Source organism: Juglans regia, chromosome 7, assembly GCF_001411555.2.
Source record: "Juglans regia cultivar Chandler chromosome 7, Walnut 2.0, whole genome shotgun sequence".
Lineage (NCBI taxonomy): Eukaryota > Viridiplantae > Streptophyta > Magnoliopsida > Fagales > Juglandaceae > Juglans > Juglans regia.
In genome coordinates, this window is record NC_049907.1 from 7585188 (window position 1) to 7602445 (window position 17258).

At 39.4% G+C, this 17258-nt stretch overlaps 1 protein-coding gene across 2 annotated transcripts; it reads left to right on the top strand.

Moving 5' to 3' along the window:
• The first annotated feature begins 7065 nt into the window (after window positions 1-7065).
• On the top strand, window positions 7066-13180 carry LOC108982744 (U-box domain-containing protein 33-like). 2 transcript variants are annotated; one of them, XM_018954200.2, is made up of 8 exons: window positions 7066-7645; window positions 8035-8159; window positions 8475-8599; window positions 9519-9623; window positions 10596-11073; window positions 11435-11551; window positions 11678-12112; window positions 12297-13180. In XM_018954200.2, the coding sequence occupies exons 1-8, from the start codon at window positions 7444-7446 to the stop codon at window positions 12984-12986; spliced, it is 2277 nt and encodes a 758-aa protein (XP_018809745.2). In that variant the 5' UTR covers window positions 7066-7443; the 3' UTR covers window positions 12987-13180. The 2 variants fall into 2 exon arrangements, with proteins under 2 accessions (XP_018809745.2, XP_035547826.1); XM_035691933.1 differs by lacking the exon at window positions 9519-9623.
• Window positions 13181-17258: the final 4078 nt, after the last annotated feature.

A 17258-nucleotide genomic window follows, 5' to 3' on the forward strand; every position in this document is an offset into this window, starting at 1 on the left:
CTATTCACCACTTCAAACCTCACCTTATAAAAAACATTCACACATGACTTTATAAAAAATATCCCTATACTTATGAAAAAGTTATAATTTGTATGATACTCATGGGACCTCGTTCAATGGATGTTCTTTCGTTTAAAATATGTAGAATACTTACTCTACACATGATAATACTGTACCTGAGACAAGAAAATTAATCACAGAGACAAGAAAATTAATACAAGTAGTTGGATGTTGGGAGGGGTCCAAATGAGAAAATCAGAGAATACTACATTCCAAATATTTTTCTTGTAGTGTCACGTCAGTGCTAGAAGTTAGAATACTCCATAAATCAATCAGCTTCTTCACAAATTTATAAGCAGCTAGCAGTAGTACTATATATACAAGTTGATCAAGCTCTCGACGGAATCTGCATTGTACGTGTGGCTAAGAATACTACACATGAGAAGCTAGATAACTATCTTGGAAAGGTAGACCCGTATCTATTATAATAATCTGCCAAGAAAGGAACAGGAAGCTGCCCGCCGGATTAATATACAGTTGGTGTTCACTGTTGGGAATTAAATAGAGTGCATTTTATATTGGCTTATGTTGGTGTATGGAAGGCTTCCAAATTAATTAACTTGATGAATTTGCTTTCCTCAAATTCAAAGCCAAATCACAACGTTATGCAGCTGTATGATAAATGTTTTATGGATTTTTCATGTGTCGACGGAATTAAAGATCTGTGGTTATAAATTAATTATTTTGCATGGTTTAAAACAGTTTATTCTTTTTATTATTTGATTTTAAATTTATATATAACTACACTCTATTTAAAAGAACATTAAAAAAATGTAAAAAAATATATATAATTAATGTGCACCATCTTTTCCTAAACATATATCAAATTAATTTTCAACTTTATCAGCTATACACAAGGAACCCATGGTACCTGCCAGCTGGTCAATGCCAAGCAATCCCTTTAATTCACAGAATCAAACAAAAAAGAAATCAGAAACTTCCCAGAACCATTCTTACCAAGAACTTCTCCATTTTTTCAAAGATTCTTAGAGATATTCTGATCCTCTCAGAGTGTGAGATCAGATGATATTGTTTACTAATTGGCGAATAAGTACATGTAGATTAAGAAAGATGATCAACAACGAGAGGTTGTGGATTGGAAGTTCAGATCAAACAGTTTCTACAACACAAGGGTGAGCAATTCTACTAGTACTGTCGTCTAATGAAGTTGAGTTCTTACACTCGTAAGAAGAAGGGTCTTTTGACTCGCTACAGGATAAGGCCCCAAGTCTCAAGATTTGGTCTCAACACCCCGTTCAACAAAGCCGAGTACTTATACTCGCAAGAAGACGTGTCATTTGACTCGATAAGCCGAGTTCTCGCACTCGCAAGAAGATGGGTCTATTGACTAGATGCGGGGTAAGGTCCCAAGTCCCCGAACATGGCACCGACCCCCGATCCAACTAAGCCGAGTCCTTACACCCACAAAAAGACAGGTCTTTTGGTTCGATAAGTCGAGTCCTCACACTGTCAAGAAGACGGGTCGCTTGACTCAATAAGCCGAGTCCTCACACTCGCAAAAAGATGGGTCCCCCGCCCAAATAAGCTAAGCCCTTGTCAGAACCGAGAGAGAGAGAGAGAGAGAGAGAGAGAGAGAGAGAGAGAGATGAAGGAGAGCAAAAGGAAAACAAAAGAACAAAACAATTACGAGAAATAAGTCTTCGTTTGATTCATCAAAACATACATGGTTACAAGAAAAACCCAAGGAGTGCTATACAAAGCACCACAAAAAAGGGGTGGGGGGGGAACCCATCACTGGGATGAAGGAGGCAAAGGAGCACCCAGGGGGAACGGAGGATACCCTGGCTTCCTGAAGTTTTTAACAAACGCTTGTGCCACGGAATTCGGAGGAAGGGAGGACAAGGTCGGGGTTCTGCAACAAGTGTTGGTGCATCTGCTTGAGGCCATCTCGATAGCTGTAAGACTAGGCCGCATCTCGAACAGCATTGGCATTCACAATTCGAGATCAGATCTCCTCGGAATATTTGGCAATGTCATCCAGACGAGACCTTAGGTTGGCAATCTCCATGTTGCGGGATAGGAGGTCAATGTTCTTTTGGATTCTCGACTACAAAAGCTCACCAATGCGCACCATCGCCTGCCGCAGTTGTTCTCTTAAGTATTGGGCCTCCTGAAAGTGCTTAAAATACCCGAACAACAACCGCAAACTCTATCCGACAGCTAGAGCCCGACCCCATCGGGATTCCTCCAGCTCCCTTTAGGCAGACTCTGTCTCCTCCCTAGACTCCCACAGTTCCGTCTGAATCGACTACAACTACTCCCGAGCGGCCTCCAACTCCTCTTTCCGAGTGACCAAACTCAGTTCAGAATCAATGCGAGCCTCTTCGAGTCGCTTCTTCGCCAACGTCAACCAAAGGACATCCAAGTCGGCATCACAATAGACCCTTGAGAGCCTTCTTATTCTCTTTACGCCTCGCGGCGACCATCTCCAAGTGCTGGTTTTGTTCCTTTACATACACCACCTCGTTGATCAGCTCCTTTTGCTCGGTCTTGAGGTCCTTTATTCTTCGAGTCTCCTCCAACTCTCACAACTACTCCCCGATCGTCATGGCTAACTGGTCTGCAGCTTGCAAAAATAATAATACAAGTAAGAGGCGAGGGACTGGTAAGGGGCTTGGCAGAATACACCAAACAAAGGAAGAGCATACCTAGGAAAAAAGGGGTCACAACATCTGGCCCACACGCTCGGTGGCATCAACACGAGCCTTATCCAGGGTCGAGGTTGGGGCCTACATCCGCTCTGCCCCAGAGGAAGATGAGGGGTCAGCAACCGTTAGCTGCCAAGAAAAATCCGGAAGGGACCCCCAGGTCTCGTCGCATGGCCCGAGCGCCACAAGAGATAAAGCTTTAGATTCATCATCGTCACTTAGATCTATGACGATGGGAGGGTCTTGAGAATCTGGGTCGTCGTCAGTCTCGCTTGGCCCGGTAGACAAACGGGGGAACAACCCCCATGACTGGAGAGGCAGGGCTGCAGGCCTCCTCCGAGTTCCAAGCTGCAACAGGAGGAGCTTCAAGTCTCAGCCCTTCTTCTCCACCTTTTCCATCTCTTTCTTCTCCATCTTCTTCTCCCTCATCTTGGAAGACAAATTATGCCCCCATCCCTTCTTGGCTTATGGATCGGCAAGGGTTTGGCTCTGCCTCCCATGGCCCAGGCCTCGGGGTCGTCTCGTCTTCATCACCCTCAGTGTCTCCATGGCTTATGTCTCGGGAAGGGGTTTGCTCTGTGTCCCAGGGCCCGGATGCCGAGCCTGCCCGTGGGACCTCGCAGGCCATCTAGGGGGTGCGCTAGAGAGTCAGAAAAGGTCATTTGAAGGTCGTAGGCATCCAATTCTTTCGCGGAAGGAAGCAATGGGTCTGGAAAAGGTTCAGCATGAGCTGGCCGAGGGCTCATCGAGGTAGAGGGTTCGGTAGCAGAGTTTAAACCGTTATGAAATGATGTGTTGTTCCCCCACATTGAAGGAACTGGAATGTCCACACATGCAAACTCATGATCGCGAGGCACTTGGGAATGGCTTCTCGGTTCCCTGGCGCGACCGCGGAGAAGCGAAGAACCCCCAGCCCCACCACTTTGCTAAGGCGAGTCATGACGTACTTTTGGTCGTTTTGCCCGACGAGTGGAAGAACTCGAAGGGTGCTTTCGGGCCCCGGAAGAGGGGATACTACCCAAGAAATTTCTCCCGATAGCATACGAGCGATTGGGCGCGGACAGGTAATTGTGGATATTCTCATCCAAGAGGACCAGATCGGTCTACGACTCGTTAGGGTGGGCACACACTCAAGCTACCACCAACTCCAAGCTAGCCTCTTCCCTCCGATTAAGGGTAAGTTCTAAGCTTTTCACGGAAGGGGGGAATCCCCAACACGCCTGGATGGGATACTCCTTGTGGGTGGCCTCCCCCTCAGGGAACTCCCAGTCCGAGCCCAACACAAAGAAAAATTTTCGAGACCACTCATTTATACTTGAGTGGCGCTACTCGAGCGAGGCGATCCTCCGACCAAGAGACCAAGCTTGGAAACTGCTGATGCTTCCCAACCGGTAGTTGAGGCGATATATGTATAAGAACTCCCGAGCCATCAGATCGGGATATTCTTCAGGATTTTTTCTAAGTACCATCCAAAAGATGATACAGCTGGATATCAGGAGCTGCCACGCATTGGAATGGAGCTGCACCCGGACTAGCCCAAGATAATTTAGAAACTCATGAATCGGACGGCAGAACGTGAGGCAGAGACCATTGGCGATTATTAACTGGAAGAGAGCCACCCTCGTCGCGGTACCATCAAAACTCACCTCATGCTCCCCCCCTCCCCACCCCCCCACCCCCCAAGGAATCTCCAAAACAACAGAAGGAGGAATGCTGTGCTTGGAGCGGAATGCCCTGAGGTCACCACCAGAGACAGAGGAAACCCAGCATTTCCAGCAGAAAAACAGAGGAATGAGGTCAGCCTTGGGTGCCATGACAGTAAAAAGGGTGCAATAAGAAAAGGAGAAGATAAGCACGACGACTTGGAACACGATGGTTGGAAAAACAAAGGAGAGAGAAGCACAACGGCTAGAGCGAGTACGGGAGAAATGGTAGGAACACGATGGCTAGAGAAGAAACAAGGTGGCTGGAGGAGAAACAGATTGGAACGACTGAGGCACGAAGAACTGTTGAAGGAAGAAATGGAGGAAGAAAAAGGAGGGGAGCACCTTATATAGGAGAGGAAGGCAGGAGGAAACGTGGGAAACGAAGCGGTACTGATGGAAATGACGTCAGCAAATGCCACGTGGCACCAGAAATCGAAACGACGGCACGCATGGCAACTATTGAGTCAGAAGAGTGGGCGGCACAGACCAATGAGATCCCAAAGCGTGGAGAATCAGTAGAAACCGAACTTGAAGTGACAGAAGCTGAATGGGCTACTCCATGATTATGAGTGTTATGAATTCCCACCACGTACCCGTGATAGGAATTCGCGGGGTATTGTTGAGGGAGGGTCCATCCCAGAAGGGCCCGGGCCCAAGGAGGTTAAGCTATGGAACCCCAGGCCCAAAGAGGGAAGCTAGTCGTGGGCTGAGAGCCCAGGCCAGAGGACCAGGTATCAAGCGCAAACCAACCTGTGAAGGCCTTTCTACACAAAGCTCGAACATGCCAAGAGAACGTCTCGGGACTCGACAACCTATCGAGCCCTACCGTATGGCACCAAGCTGGACACCTTACTGAAAGCAGACGACTGGACGTGCCCGATCGTGGTCTCGTTAGACTCAAGGCAAGTCGCATTCAATGTACATGTCAGAAGTCCCAACATGCAACGATGTGGCCCCAGAGCATGCAGGATGGCTCGGCCATGACCTGCACTCAACCCTGGCACAAAGGTTGCAGTAGGTTTGACCTAGCACGATCTGACACGTCACGATCTCTCTCAGCCGCATAAGTACAAAGTGAGTGCTTGCAAGACTAACTCAGGTATGACCTGACATGCCACGATCTCCCTTGATAGTGGAGCCTGTATCAGATATAAATAGCAGTCATTCATTTCACGGGAGGCCTCTCTTAAAAATCATTTACTAATTTCCTTAAGCTTCTAAGCTTTCTCATCACTAGAAAATTACTTATTTAGTTTGATATTGGAATGATCTCAGACGTTATTGGAGCCTCTTCATTCTCTTAGTTGCAAGTGGCGTGGAGCTTGATTATGGTAGTACTCGAGGTGCAAAATACCACATCAACAACAACTGTAATATTGAGCTAGACTTTTATTTATCGAGTGGCAACATGCAGATAAATTTCCATTAATGGCAATTGCCAACAAATCCCGATACGAAAACTTCTTGTGATATATAAAACAGAGGATTCAAATCTTACAGTACGCTTAAAAAGTCGGTCATGCATCGATATTGATGAATATATTAATGATTATTACGTACCACGTGGTCGTAGGAATATATTCGGTCTGTTTTTGTTAATTAATCTTTGGAATTGAACGGTTAATTTAATCCCCTAATTACGTTATGAACTTGTGGCGGTGGCTTCTCCTGATCTCCAAAATTTTTCAACTGAAAAATTCTGCAGGCCTTGTACGTACGAGTAGAGACCTCATGGTTGTGAAATGATTATTATTTTATTTATAATTAACCTTATTAATTTGTATGGTACTCATAGGACCTCATTCAATGGATGTTCTTTCATTTAAAATATGTAGAATACTTACTAGATCTACACATGATGATATTGTACCCATGTGTGATCGTGACAAGAAAATTAATTTAAGTATTTGGAGCGTGGGAGAGTTCCAAAAGGGAAAAACAGAGAATACTACGTACATTCCAAATATTTTTATTGGAGGTGTCACGTCAATGGTAGAAGTTAGTAAACTCTATAAATCAACTTTTTCACAAATTTATAAGATATATTATAAAATAATTTTATAAAAATAATTTTATAAATTAATGTAATTTGATATAATTTGTTAGATTATAAAATTATTTTTATTTTAGAATAAATTTAACGAAATAAATAAAATTATTTTATATAATTATTTTATGAGTATTTTATACAAGTTGATCCAGCTCTCGATCAACGACAAAATCTGCATTGTACGTGTGGTTAAGAATACTACACGTGTGGTTAAATAGAGTGGATTTTATATTGGCTTATGTTTGTGTATGGAAGGCTTCCAAATTAATTAATATTCAGTTGTATGATAAATTTTTTATGGATTTTTCATGTATCGACGGAATTAAAGATCTGTGGTTATAAATTAATTATTTTGCATGGTTTAAAACGGTTCATTCTTTTTATTATTTGATTTTAAATTTATATAAAACTACACTCTATTTAAAAGAACATTAAAAAAATGTAAAAAAAGATATGTAATTAATGTACAGTACCATCATTTCCTAAACATATATCAAATTAATTTTCAACTTTATCAGCTATATACAAGGAACCCATGGTCTGCCAGCTGGTCAATGCCAAGCAATCCCTTTAATTCACATAATCAAACAAAAAAGAAATCAGAAACTTCCCAGAACCATTCTTACCAAGAACTTCTCCATTTTTTCAAAGATTCTTAGAGATATTCTGTTCCTCTCAGAAAGTGAGATCAGATGATATTGTTTACTAATTGGCGAATAAGTACATGTAGATTAAGAAAGATGATCAACAACGAGAGGTTGTGGATCATCGGAAGTTCAGATCAAACAGTTTCTACAACGTACACAAGGGGCCGGAGCAATTCTACTAGTAATGCCTCGGAATAGGGTTTTTCCCTTTTGCTTTCGTTAGGACAGACTTTTCCCATACGTACCTCTTCCTGTCTTGGCTTCTAGCTAGCTTCTAGTACTACTACTTTCTAGGTTTCCGGGCCGGAAGCATGGGAAGCAGCAGACCTGAGAAGGCTTTGGAGGATTCGGTGCCGGCACACGTATTGATCAGTGAGAATACGATATGCGCAGCAGTGGGAAAAGATGTGGAGGAGGGCAAATCGATTCTTTTGTGGGCTTTCCATAACTCTGGAGGAAGGAAGATTTGTATCCTTCACGTTCATCACCCTCCAAATCTGATCCGACATCCTCGTAAGCCAACTATTCACGAATGAATTAATGTGCATCTATATATAATATGTACGCACATACATGATAGGCGTACGTACTTGCAAAAAATGATGATATGAAACAATCCCAACTCCCATATATGCATGTCTTCGTGATGAATGTATGGAGTGTTGATTATTAATTATTCTGTGTTTTAATTATGGTTACTATATATATACGGATTGCACTTTGATTTCCATATATAGATCATTCGCTGTTGATGATCCCACTGAAAAGAAACTTGGAAATTTGAGAAAATATATTGTCGGCACTTGAGTAAACTCCTTTTTTTTTTCTTTTTTTTGGGGGGAGGGGGGGGGGGGGGTGAAATATGTGTGTGTGTTGTGATATTTTTTGTATTGCCTTTGCAGTGGGTCCTGCGAAAACTCCAGCAGAGTATGTGAATGAAGCATTGGTAAGAGAATCCCAGGACAAAGAGAGAGTAAATATGCAAGAGATCCTCCATAAATATGATCATTTTTGTGGCAAAATGGGTGTACGTACAAATCCTTCTTCAATCTATCTCTTTAATTCACTACGTACATTCTTTTCACATTCCAACTGTACGTGGAATGAAACTCACAACTGCAAAGCAAGATCTTCACTTTTTACGCATACCACACGCTCACTAGATAGAGTCGATCGACATGAAGAAGTGAGGAATTAACAAGCTGTTTGAAGTCATGAAAACTCAAATTTGAATGTTTTTGCCAACTAATTAATCCAAAGAATTCATTTTGAGATCTTGTATTCGGAAAAATTGGCTAATTAGTTTTTCAAATACAATTGGCATTGCGGTTTTTAAATGTAGGTACGGGCTGAAAGACTACAAACTGAAACGGAAAGTACTATTGAAGAGGGGATTGTGAAACTCATCACTCAGCATGGAGTCAGGAGGCTTGTCATGGGAGCAGCTGCCAAAAGGCACTACAATAGGTACGTACAACTTGCATAATAAATTTTTCAATATCATCCGGCCTCATGTTCATTTTCTTGGCGGTGTATGTCACGTGTAGATACATACATATATATATATATATATATATATATATTATATGCACTGTGGATAGATATGATCTGATGGTGATGGTGTATGATGATGCCCACAATTAATTGTGATTCATTTACATGTCTTTTTTCTCGTACGTTTTCACAACTTCGGTAGTAATTTTTCTAAAAAAACTAACAAATAAGTAAATACATAAATTGTTAAATTAAAAAATATTATGTTGGCATGCATATTCAATCTCAAAACATTATCCAATTGACTTGTTATAAAGTTGGGTACTAGATCATCAGTACTCTAGTACGACTTCAAGACATGATGAAACAAAACTTGTAAATTCACTACTAGACCCTCATTTTGCTAGATACTCCGGAGATAGAAGCTGTGAGACCCTCACAATATAGCCAAACTTTGAACAAGTTCGCTATACATTAGTTAGGTGAAACTTGAGACTTTGAGTTCGCTAGACTTGCGTGAGACACACATCATCAAGTAGAGAAAACATGATTTTCTCAAGTAAAACAGTACTGTAAAAGGACTAGCTAAGAATATGGTATTCTTGCACTGTGTCTTCTACATAGTTTAAACACTAATCTAGAACTAAATTACAAATAGATGGACCCTTTTTGGTAAGAAATCATTCACCTTTATTGTCAACTCCTTTAGAGAGAGAGAGAGAGAGAGAGTGGCTAATTAATTATTTGACTACAAGCTGCCAATTTCACATGATGTTTTTTCTGGCTTTGGATTAATATTATTAATTTTTAAATGGAATGGAATTAGTTAAAATTAATTAGTTAAAGTCAATCACCTTTGAAATAATTGATTTTGTAATGGTTGACATTGCAGAAACATGATGGACCTCAAGTCTAGAAAAGCAAAATATGTGTGCGAACGAGCACCTGTGTACTGTTTCATACAGTTTATCTGCAAAGGGCATCTTATCCATGCCAGGTTAATTAGCTTGATTAACTCCTTCACTGATTGCTTTTTGGGAACAGTTTTACACTTGACCCTCCAATTAGCAAACACTTGACACTCCAATTTTACTACAGTCACAAAATGGTTATACAAAAAATAATCTCACAAATTGATGTGACTTCATATATATGATCTGTCAGATTCGATCAACTTTACAATAAAAATAACTTTACCATCTAACGAACTATATCAAATTAAACTATATGAATTTATAAATTTACTTTTATATAATTTCTTTATAGCTAGAATATTTTCCTTTCATGATAAGGGTAGTGTAAGTAATACACTTAAAAATTAACTTTCAAAACATTTTAATATCCAAAATTTAAAGAGATTTAATATTAGTCAAGATTGTATTAGATAATTATTTTTACTTATTCTATCCATCATTATTGCAAAGATTTGAATGAAAATGTTATTTGTCATTTAAATAAGGCTTTTAAAATATATTTTTTGTCTTTAATTTTTTTAAAAAAATTGAAAAAATAAAAAAGAAAAAGACCCAAATCACAAAATTTAAAGATGGGAGAGAGGAAAGTGAAATGTCATTTTAAAAAAGAAAAAGAAATTACCTTTCTACTTAGAGGCAAGTATTAATACAATGATATCGTAATAATATTAATGATAACACAGCTAATTAAAGTGGATACAATTAATATTTATCTATCCACAAATTGCAATGCCAAAAAAACATGTGGCTCAAAGGCTCATTTAGTATTAAATTAGCCGTGTTTAGGGTGTAAAATGTGAAACGTTTATTAGTTAAAGGGGGTGGAAAGTATATTTTTCCCATAAAATTTGAGAGTAGATGATCAAGAGTGCTTGATTTTTCCTACAAAACTCCAAAAACAATATAAGTTCTCCTAAATGTATTTATGGACACTAACATTGCTTGAAATGCTTGAAATTAAATATTGTTTAATTCAAGTACTATATTCGATACAGGAAACCACGTACAGACACAGAAAATGGAGAATCAAGCCTCATGATGTTAAGATCACGATCAGTTCCTTCTGGGAACAATATGAATGTGGCTCAAACTGGAATCTCAAACATGTTCAGATCACAATCTGTTGCACAAAATCATATAAGGGAGTATAGAAATATTGTAAAGAGTGTCTTCAATGCTATGTTCCAAAGAGGCACCAAAGAGCCTTCAATATCCCCGAAGAGCAGGTCTGAGGTAGAACACAATAGTACTACTTCTGATCATGAATCGGATGTGTTATCATTAAGGAGTCCTTCAGGTTCAAGTCCTTCAACATACTCTCCTAAAGGAGTTCTTGATTTAACTCTAGGTCCATTAGTACTGAAACCAAGTACTCCAATGTGGGAGGGGTTCGAGTTCATGAGTACTCCATTCTCACCAGGCAGCTCTCCTGTTGTGGACGTTGCATCTTCTAACGAAGCTCGAAGTGTTGCGGTATGTGCAAAAACATAATAAAAATCATTTATAATGTGGTTATATATAGTAGAATGATTTTTACAGATATAGGGTGGGGTATATATGCAAGTCTCGTGCAGAATTTATACTATTTAAAAAAAAATCAAGTTTACAACTTTTTAAAAGGAGGTCGATTGTCATATTGACACACGGCATAGTTAAATTCCAATAGCTATCCTATTCGAAAATAATAATATAAGGTAACTTTTTAAACATTAAAATTAGTTAAAATTTTAAAATATTAAAAACTAAAAGAGTTATAAGTCTTTATAACTTTATAAAAGATCAAATGAGTTTTTCTACAAACCATGTTAATATTCATCTGAATTGATCCTAGCAGGACAAGAGTTTAGATAATCCACATTATGAGAAACTACAACAAGTGATGGTATATGCGGAAAAATTGACACTCTTGCAGCAAAAAGTAGCAAGAGAGCTTGGTGAGGCTATGAGCAAGGTAGGTAAAGCTTTAATTGGTTATTTATCACATCTTGATCGTCACAATAATTCTTAAAACTTCTATATATCTATATAACTTCTAAAGTTCTAAAATCAGCTGCAAATTGCCTAAAATCCATCACAGGCCCAAGAAGAGTTGATACTCAGAAGAGAAATTGAGGAAGGGAAAGCAAAAGAGAGAGAAATTGAAACGATGAAAAATCAGATAGACCAACTCATGGAAAAGTTCCAGATTTTCCAAGAACGTGAAACATCATTAAAGAATCAAATTGTAGAATTGCAGGTGGAACGGGATAACGCAGTGAAAGAAGCTGAAGAGCTGAGACATAAACAAGGAGAATGCTCAAGTTGGAATAATGCTCAGTACTTCGCTGAGTTCTCACTCTCAGAGATTAAGAAAGCAACTCAAAACTTTCATGAATCCCTGAAAATTGGAGGAGGAGGATATGGAAACATATACAAAGGGTATTTGCACCAAATCGAGGTTGCTATAAAGAGGCTACATTCTCAGAACTTACATTCTAATCGCGGGCAAGGCCCCTCAGAGTTCCAAATGGAGGTATGTAATTCTTTTAAAAGCATTTGAATAAAATGCCAATGGTAGGGAAAGATTGGTTGCTTTTCTAGATTAGCGCATTAGAAAGTTTGCATAAGTTATTAGAAAACAATAGTGGTGTTAAGTTATTAGAAAGAGTCAAAGTTTTGCATTCTATTGATCTTATCACTTCTTTGTGTACGATTAGGTTCGTGTATTGAGTCGGCTAAGTCATCCGAATCTTGTGAGACTTATTGGATCTTGCCCAGAAGAATTTGCACTCATATATGAGTATCTGCCCAATGGAAGCCTTGAAGATCGACTCAAATGTAGGGACAAGAGTCCTCCATTGTTATGGAAAACACGTATTTGTATTGCTGCAGAGTTGTGCTCTGTCCTTGTGTATCTCCATTCCAGTAAACCTCACAGCATCGTACATGGTGATCTAAAGCCCTCCAATATCCTCCTTGATGCCAGCTTTGTTTCAAAACTTAGCGACTTTGGGATTTGCCGTGTGTTATGCCATAATCAATGTTCAAACAACAACACAACACTATGTCGTATAACAGTCCCAAAGGGCACCCTAGGTTATGTAGATCCTGAGTTCCTTGAAACAGGAAAGCTTACTATGAAGTCAGATGTTTATTCGTTTGGAATCATATTACTACAATTGTTGACTAATCGTTCCGCCATCTCCATAGCAAATGAAGTGAAATATGCCTTAGGTACCGTGAGTTTGCAAGCTGTCTTGGATCCATCTGCTGGGGATTGGCCAATTGTGGTTGCACAAAGCTTGGCTGAATTGGCATTGTCGTGTTGTGATAGGAACCAAAAAAACCGACCAGAACTTGGGTCAGATGTTTTGGGAAAGCTTGAATCAATGAGGGCCTCATCTTGATGCAGATGATCACAACTTGCGTCAGATGTTTGTAAAAGTGTTGTCGAGTAGTATAAAAGGAGGCCTTATATTTCAATCACACATAGTTCATATTTATACATTTGTTTTGTGTTGTATATAATCTCGTCTATATATACAAGGGTTGTGTAGCTACGTTGGTTTAGAGGCTGCATGGCTGCGCTTTCTTGTGTTGATCTGTTGTCGTGTTGTGGTGGTCGAAATTTCTGGATTGAATGTTTGTTGTTGTTTGGCCTACGGGATTGAAAAATTATTATTCATGTTTCTATGATTGGACATAGTTTTTTTTTTTGTTTGAAAAGAATCAAATCTCATGGATCTTAATAGTAATATTTTTATTATTTAATCCTTGATTCTTCACCCCCAACTATTGATTTGGGGCTTTGATATGCATATTCATTCTCACAATTATTCCGTCTAAAACGAATTTAGATTGCTTAAAATTTCTACTAGAACTATAGGATCTAAAATGAGAGCATTATGGTTGTCTTAGTGAAATTCTCAGACAATATTAACTACTCAATAAATATTGTTAAATCCACTTTATGTATCCATCTCTCTCATTTCTACGTCATAATCAAAACTTTAGAAGATCTAAATTTAAAACAAAACAAAAAAACTTCTTTTTGCTTAAACTTAGCATAAGCTGATTGAGATATTGATATAATATGTCTTGTTCACTACAACTTTCTTTGCTTCAGCAATTCTCTTGGAAACCGTCTCTTTTGGATCTCTCTTTCTTGCTGTTGTGAGGGTTATTTTACGCTTTTGGGCAAGTATTTTTCTGGATTATGTTTGGGTAAACTAAAATTATTCTTGTAATGGCTGATGATTTATCCTACTTGTGTGGCAATTTGTCTTTGACGAAGGAGGAACGAAATTGCCTAGTTATTCATGAAGAGGCGATTGCAGATACTTTGTATAAAAGTCACTACTGTCTGCTTGGTAAATAATTCACTGATAAAATTATGCATAAGAATATCATCCAGACCACTATGTGCAAAGAGTTGCGACTCTCAGATGATATATCTTTTACTCTTGTTGGATCCAATCTCTTCCTTATTGAATTTTCTAAGGTTACTGACCATGATAAGGTTTTACTAGGTTGTCCATGGCCGTTTGACAGAATTTTATTCAGTATTCACGCTTTTAAAGGTCTTTCTTCTCTGAAAGATGTTGACTTTAACTTGGTTTCTTTTTGGATTCAACTTCACAATTCACCTCGGGTTGTATTAATCAAACTGTTGGGAAACAAATTGGTTCTATGGTTGGGATTGTTCAACAGGTTGATGTCGATGAAAGTAGTACTGGCTGGGGTAAGTATCTACGTGTTAAAGTTCTTTTAATTGTAACCCAACCTTTATCTCAAGGCAGAATTGTGACCATACAAGGAAATTCCGTATGGATTCCCTTTCAATATGAATAGCAACCACAAATCTACTTTCACTATGGACTTATTTATCATGCAAGAAAGTGTTGTAGTTGTAAGATTACCACTACAACTATTTTACATAGTGTTGGTTCCAAGAATCAGTATGGGTATGGATAAGGGCTTCCAGTCAAGGTCCCTCTGTGGTGGCTGGAACTTCAACCATTTTGAAGGGCTTCGAAGAGAACCAATTTGCAGTGTCTAGTGATCAGTTGGCTGATAATGTTGTAGTTAACTCCTCTATAGAGAAGATTGAATTTCAGCAAACAATTACTGGTAGAGTGAGTGGCTGTTCTGGTAGAATATTGGTGTCTCATTATAAGGATCCACCTTTGTCTGAGAAATTTGTGTCTGGCCCAACACAGAAGCATCCTAGGGTTCCTGTTCCATCTCCTCTCAGTGAAGAAACTCATATGGAAGTCCATGATTCTCGGAGTCTTGTAGTTGGTATTGCATCTTGTGGCAGTTTCCCACAACAGGATACTTATATGGATAAGGGTAAGTGGTGTATGAGATCCCACATTGCTTGGGAAAGAGAAGTTCTTACTCTTTATAAGGTTTCAATGGGATTCCTATTGCATTATTGACTAGTTCTTTTGGAGTATGGTCATGTGGTTTGGGCCTTCCATTGGAGCGTTACAATACATCTCCAAGAATGAAGCTCCAATCATTGTAACTACAGACCCATTAGCTTATGCAACATCACTAACAAAATTGTTTAAAAAATCCTTGTTGGTAGACTCAAAACAGTGCTTCACAAAATAATTTCTCCTCTGCAAGCTACCTTTGTTCCAAGGAGAATTATTCACGAAAACTTCATTATTTCTCACGAATTCTTTCACAAGATTCGCCAAAAACAAGGAAAAAATGGCAGCATGGCTATGAAAGTGGACATGGAGACAGCTTTCGATAGAATGTAATGGGATCTCATTCTCTATGTCAAAAATTGCCTTGGTTTTACTCAAAAATGGATACAACTGGTCAAAGAATGCATCACCACTCTGAAATACTCAATTCTCCTCAATGGTTCCCATTTTTGGTTTCTTCTCCCCCACGTGAGGTCTTCAGTAAGGAGACTCGTTATCTCCCTTACTTTTTATCTTGGGAACCGAAGTCTCGTTCGCTCAACAAAGCTGAAAACTCAAACCTCCTACATAGAATCAAAATAACACCCTATTGCCCTCCAATCACTCATCTCCTCTTTGCTGACAACCTCATCCTCTTTATAAAAGCTGACCTACAAAAAGCACACACAATCCAATCCACACTCACTACTTACATGGCAAGGTCAAGACAAAACATCAACCATAGTAAATCCATTGCCTTCATCCTCAAGAATACGCCCCCTTAGACAACCTTATCGCTTCTTAACACCTTGCACCTAGAAAGATTACCCACCAAAACTAAACACCTCGGACTACCCCTCATCATTCCAAAAAATAAAATTGAAGCCTTTAAAGCCATAAAAACCGAATTACCACAAAACTAGAAAGTTGGCAAGCAAAACTTCTCTCCAAAGCCCCCAAAACCACACTCATCACTTCAGTGGCTTCAACTATTCCTTCCTACAGTATGTCCTTTTTTCTTCTCTCGAAAAGCTTTTGTAATACTTTGGACACCATGCTCATGAAATTTTTTGGTGGAGATTCAAACTGGATAATGAGAAGCACCTCTTCTTGAAAAGCAGGGACTCAATATGCTAATCAAAGCCTTTTGGAGGTCTTGGCATCCAAAAGATGCACGACTTGAACCTTACTCTCCTCTCCAAACTCAGTTGACAACTTTCTGTAGTTTCCAACAAACTCTGGGCCACCAACATTAAATCCAAATACATCAGAAATGCCCCATTTCCAAACTCTAAAGTGAAACCTTGGGATTCTAGGTTTTGGAAAGGACTATGCAAAACAAAATCTATCATCTCTCAATGAGCTTTTTTCATTGTTAAGAATGGGCAATCCATCAAAGCTTTAACTAATAATTGGATCCCCCACCACCCCTCAATTATCCCTAACACCAACCCAAAACAGTGGGATAGACATAAAATTTACTCATCCTTTGAACCCAACATTGCCAACTCAATCCTCAACATCCACCTTCCTCAACATGACAATAATGACGAACTCATCTGGGCCCCATCCCCCTCTGGCAAGTTCTCCATCAAATTTGGATACAACCTCATCTCCAAACATTCCTCTCCCTCTCAAAACTCAGACCACCTCACAACCCAATGGAAAAAACTTTGTAAACTCAAACTCCAAACTCGCCTCAAACTCTTACTCTGGAAAATCACCCGGTAACTCTCTCCTAACAAAAAGCATAATTCCTCCCAAGTCCACCTTCCATCCACAACGGATATTTCATGCCATCTTTGCCAATCATCCCCTGAAACATTAGAACATACCTTCCTTGGATGCCATCCATCTCATATTATTCGGCACCAATCCCCTTAGCAACTCAATATTGAAACCTTCTCCGTTCAAGCCATCCAAAACTGGATCAACATTATAATCTCCCCCAACCCCACTCTAAACCTCTCACTTGATTCAATACATCCATTCCAAATTTTTGCATCAGTAGCTATGAATCAAATATGGATGTTTCGAAATAAAGCCAACCATGGGCAAACCATCCCCTCCTCCATAGCAATTTCAAAGCTGGGTCAATCACCTTTTCAAAGAACATTCCCTAACTTTGCAACAAAAACCAATAACTCCCATGTGGCCAACTGGACAACCCCTCTCATTGGTTCCATGAAAACAAATTACGACATCATTGCAATTTTATTACCCATTTCGAAAAACTTCACCATCATTGCAAGTTTATCA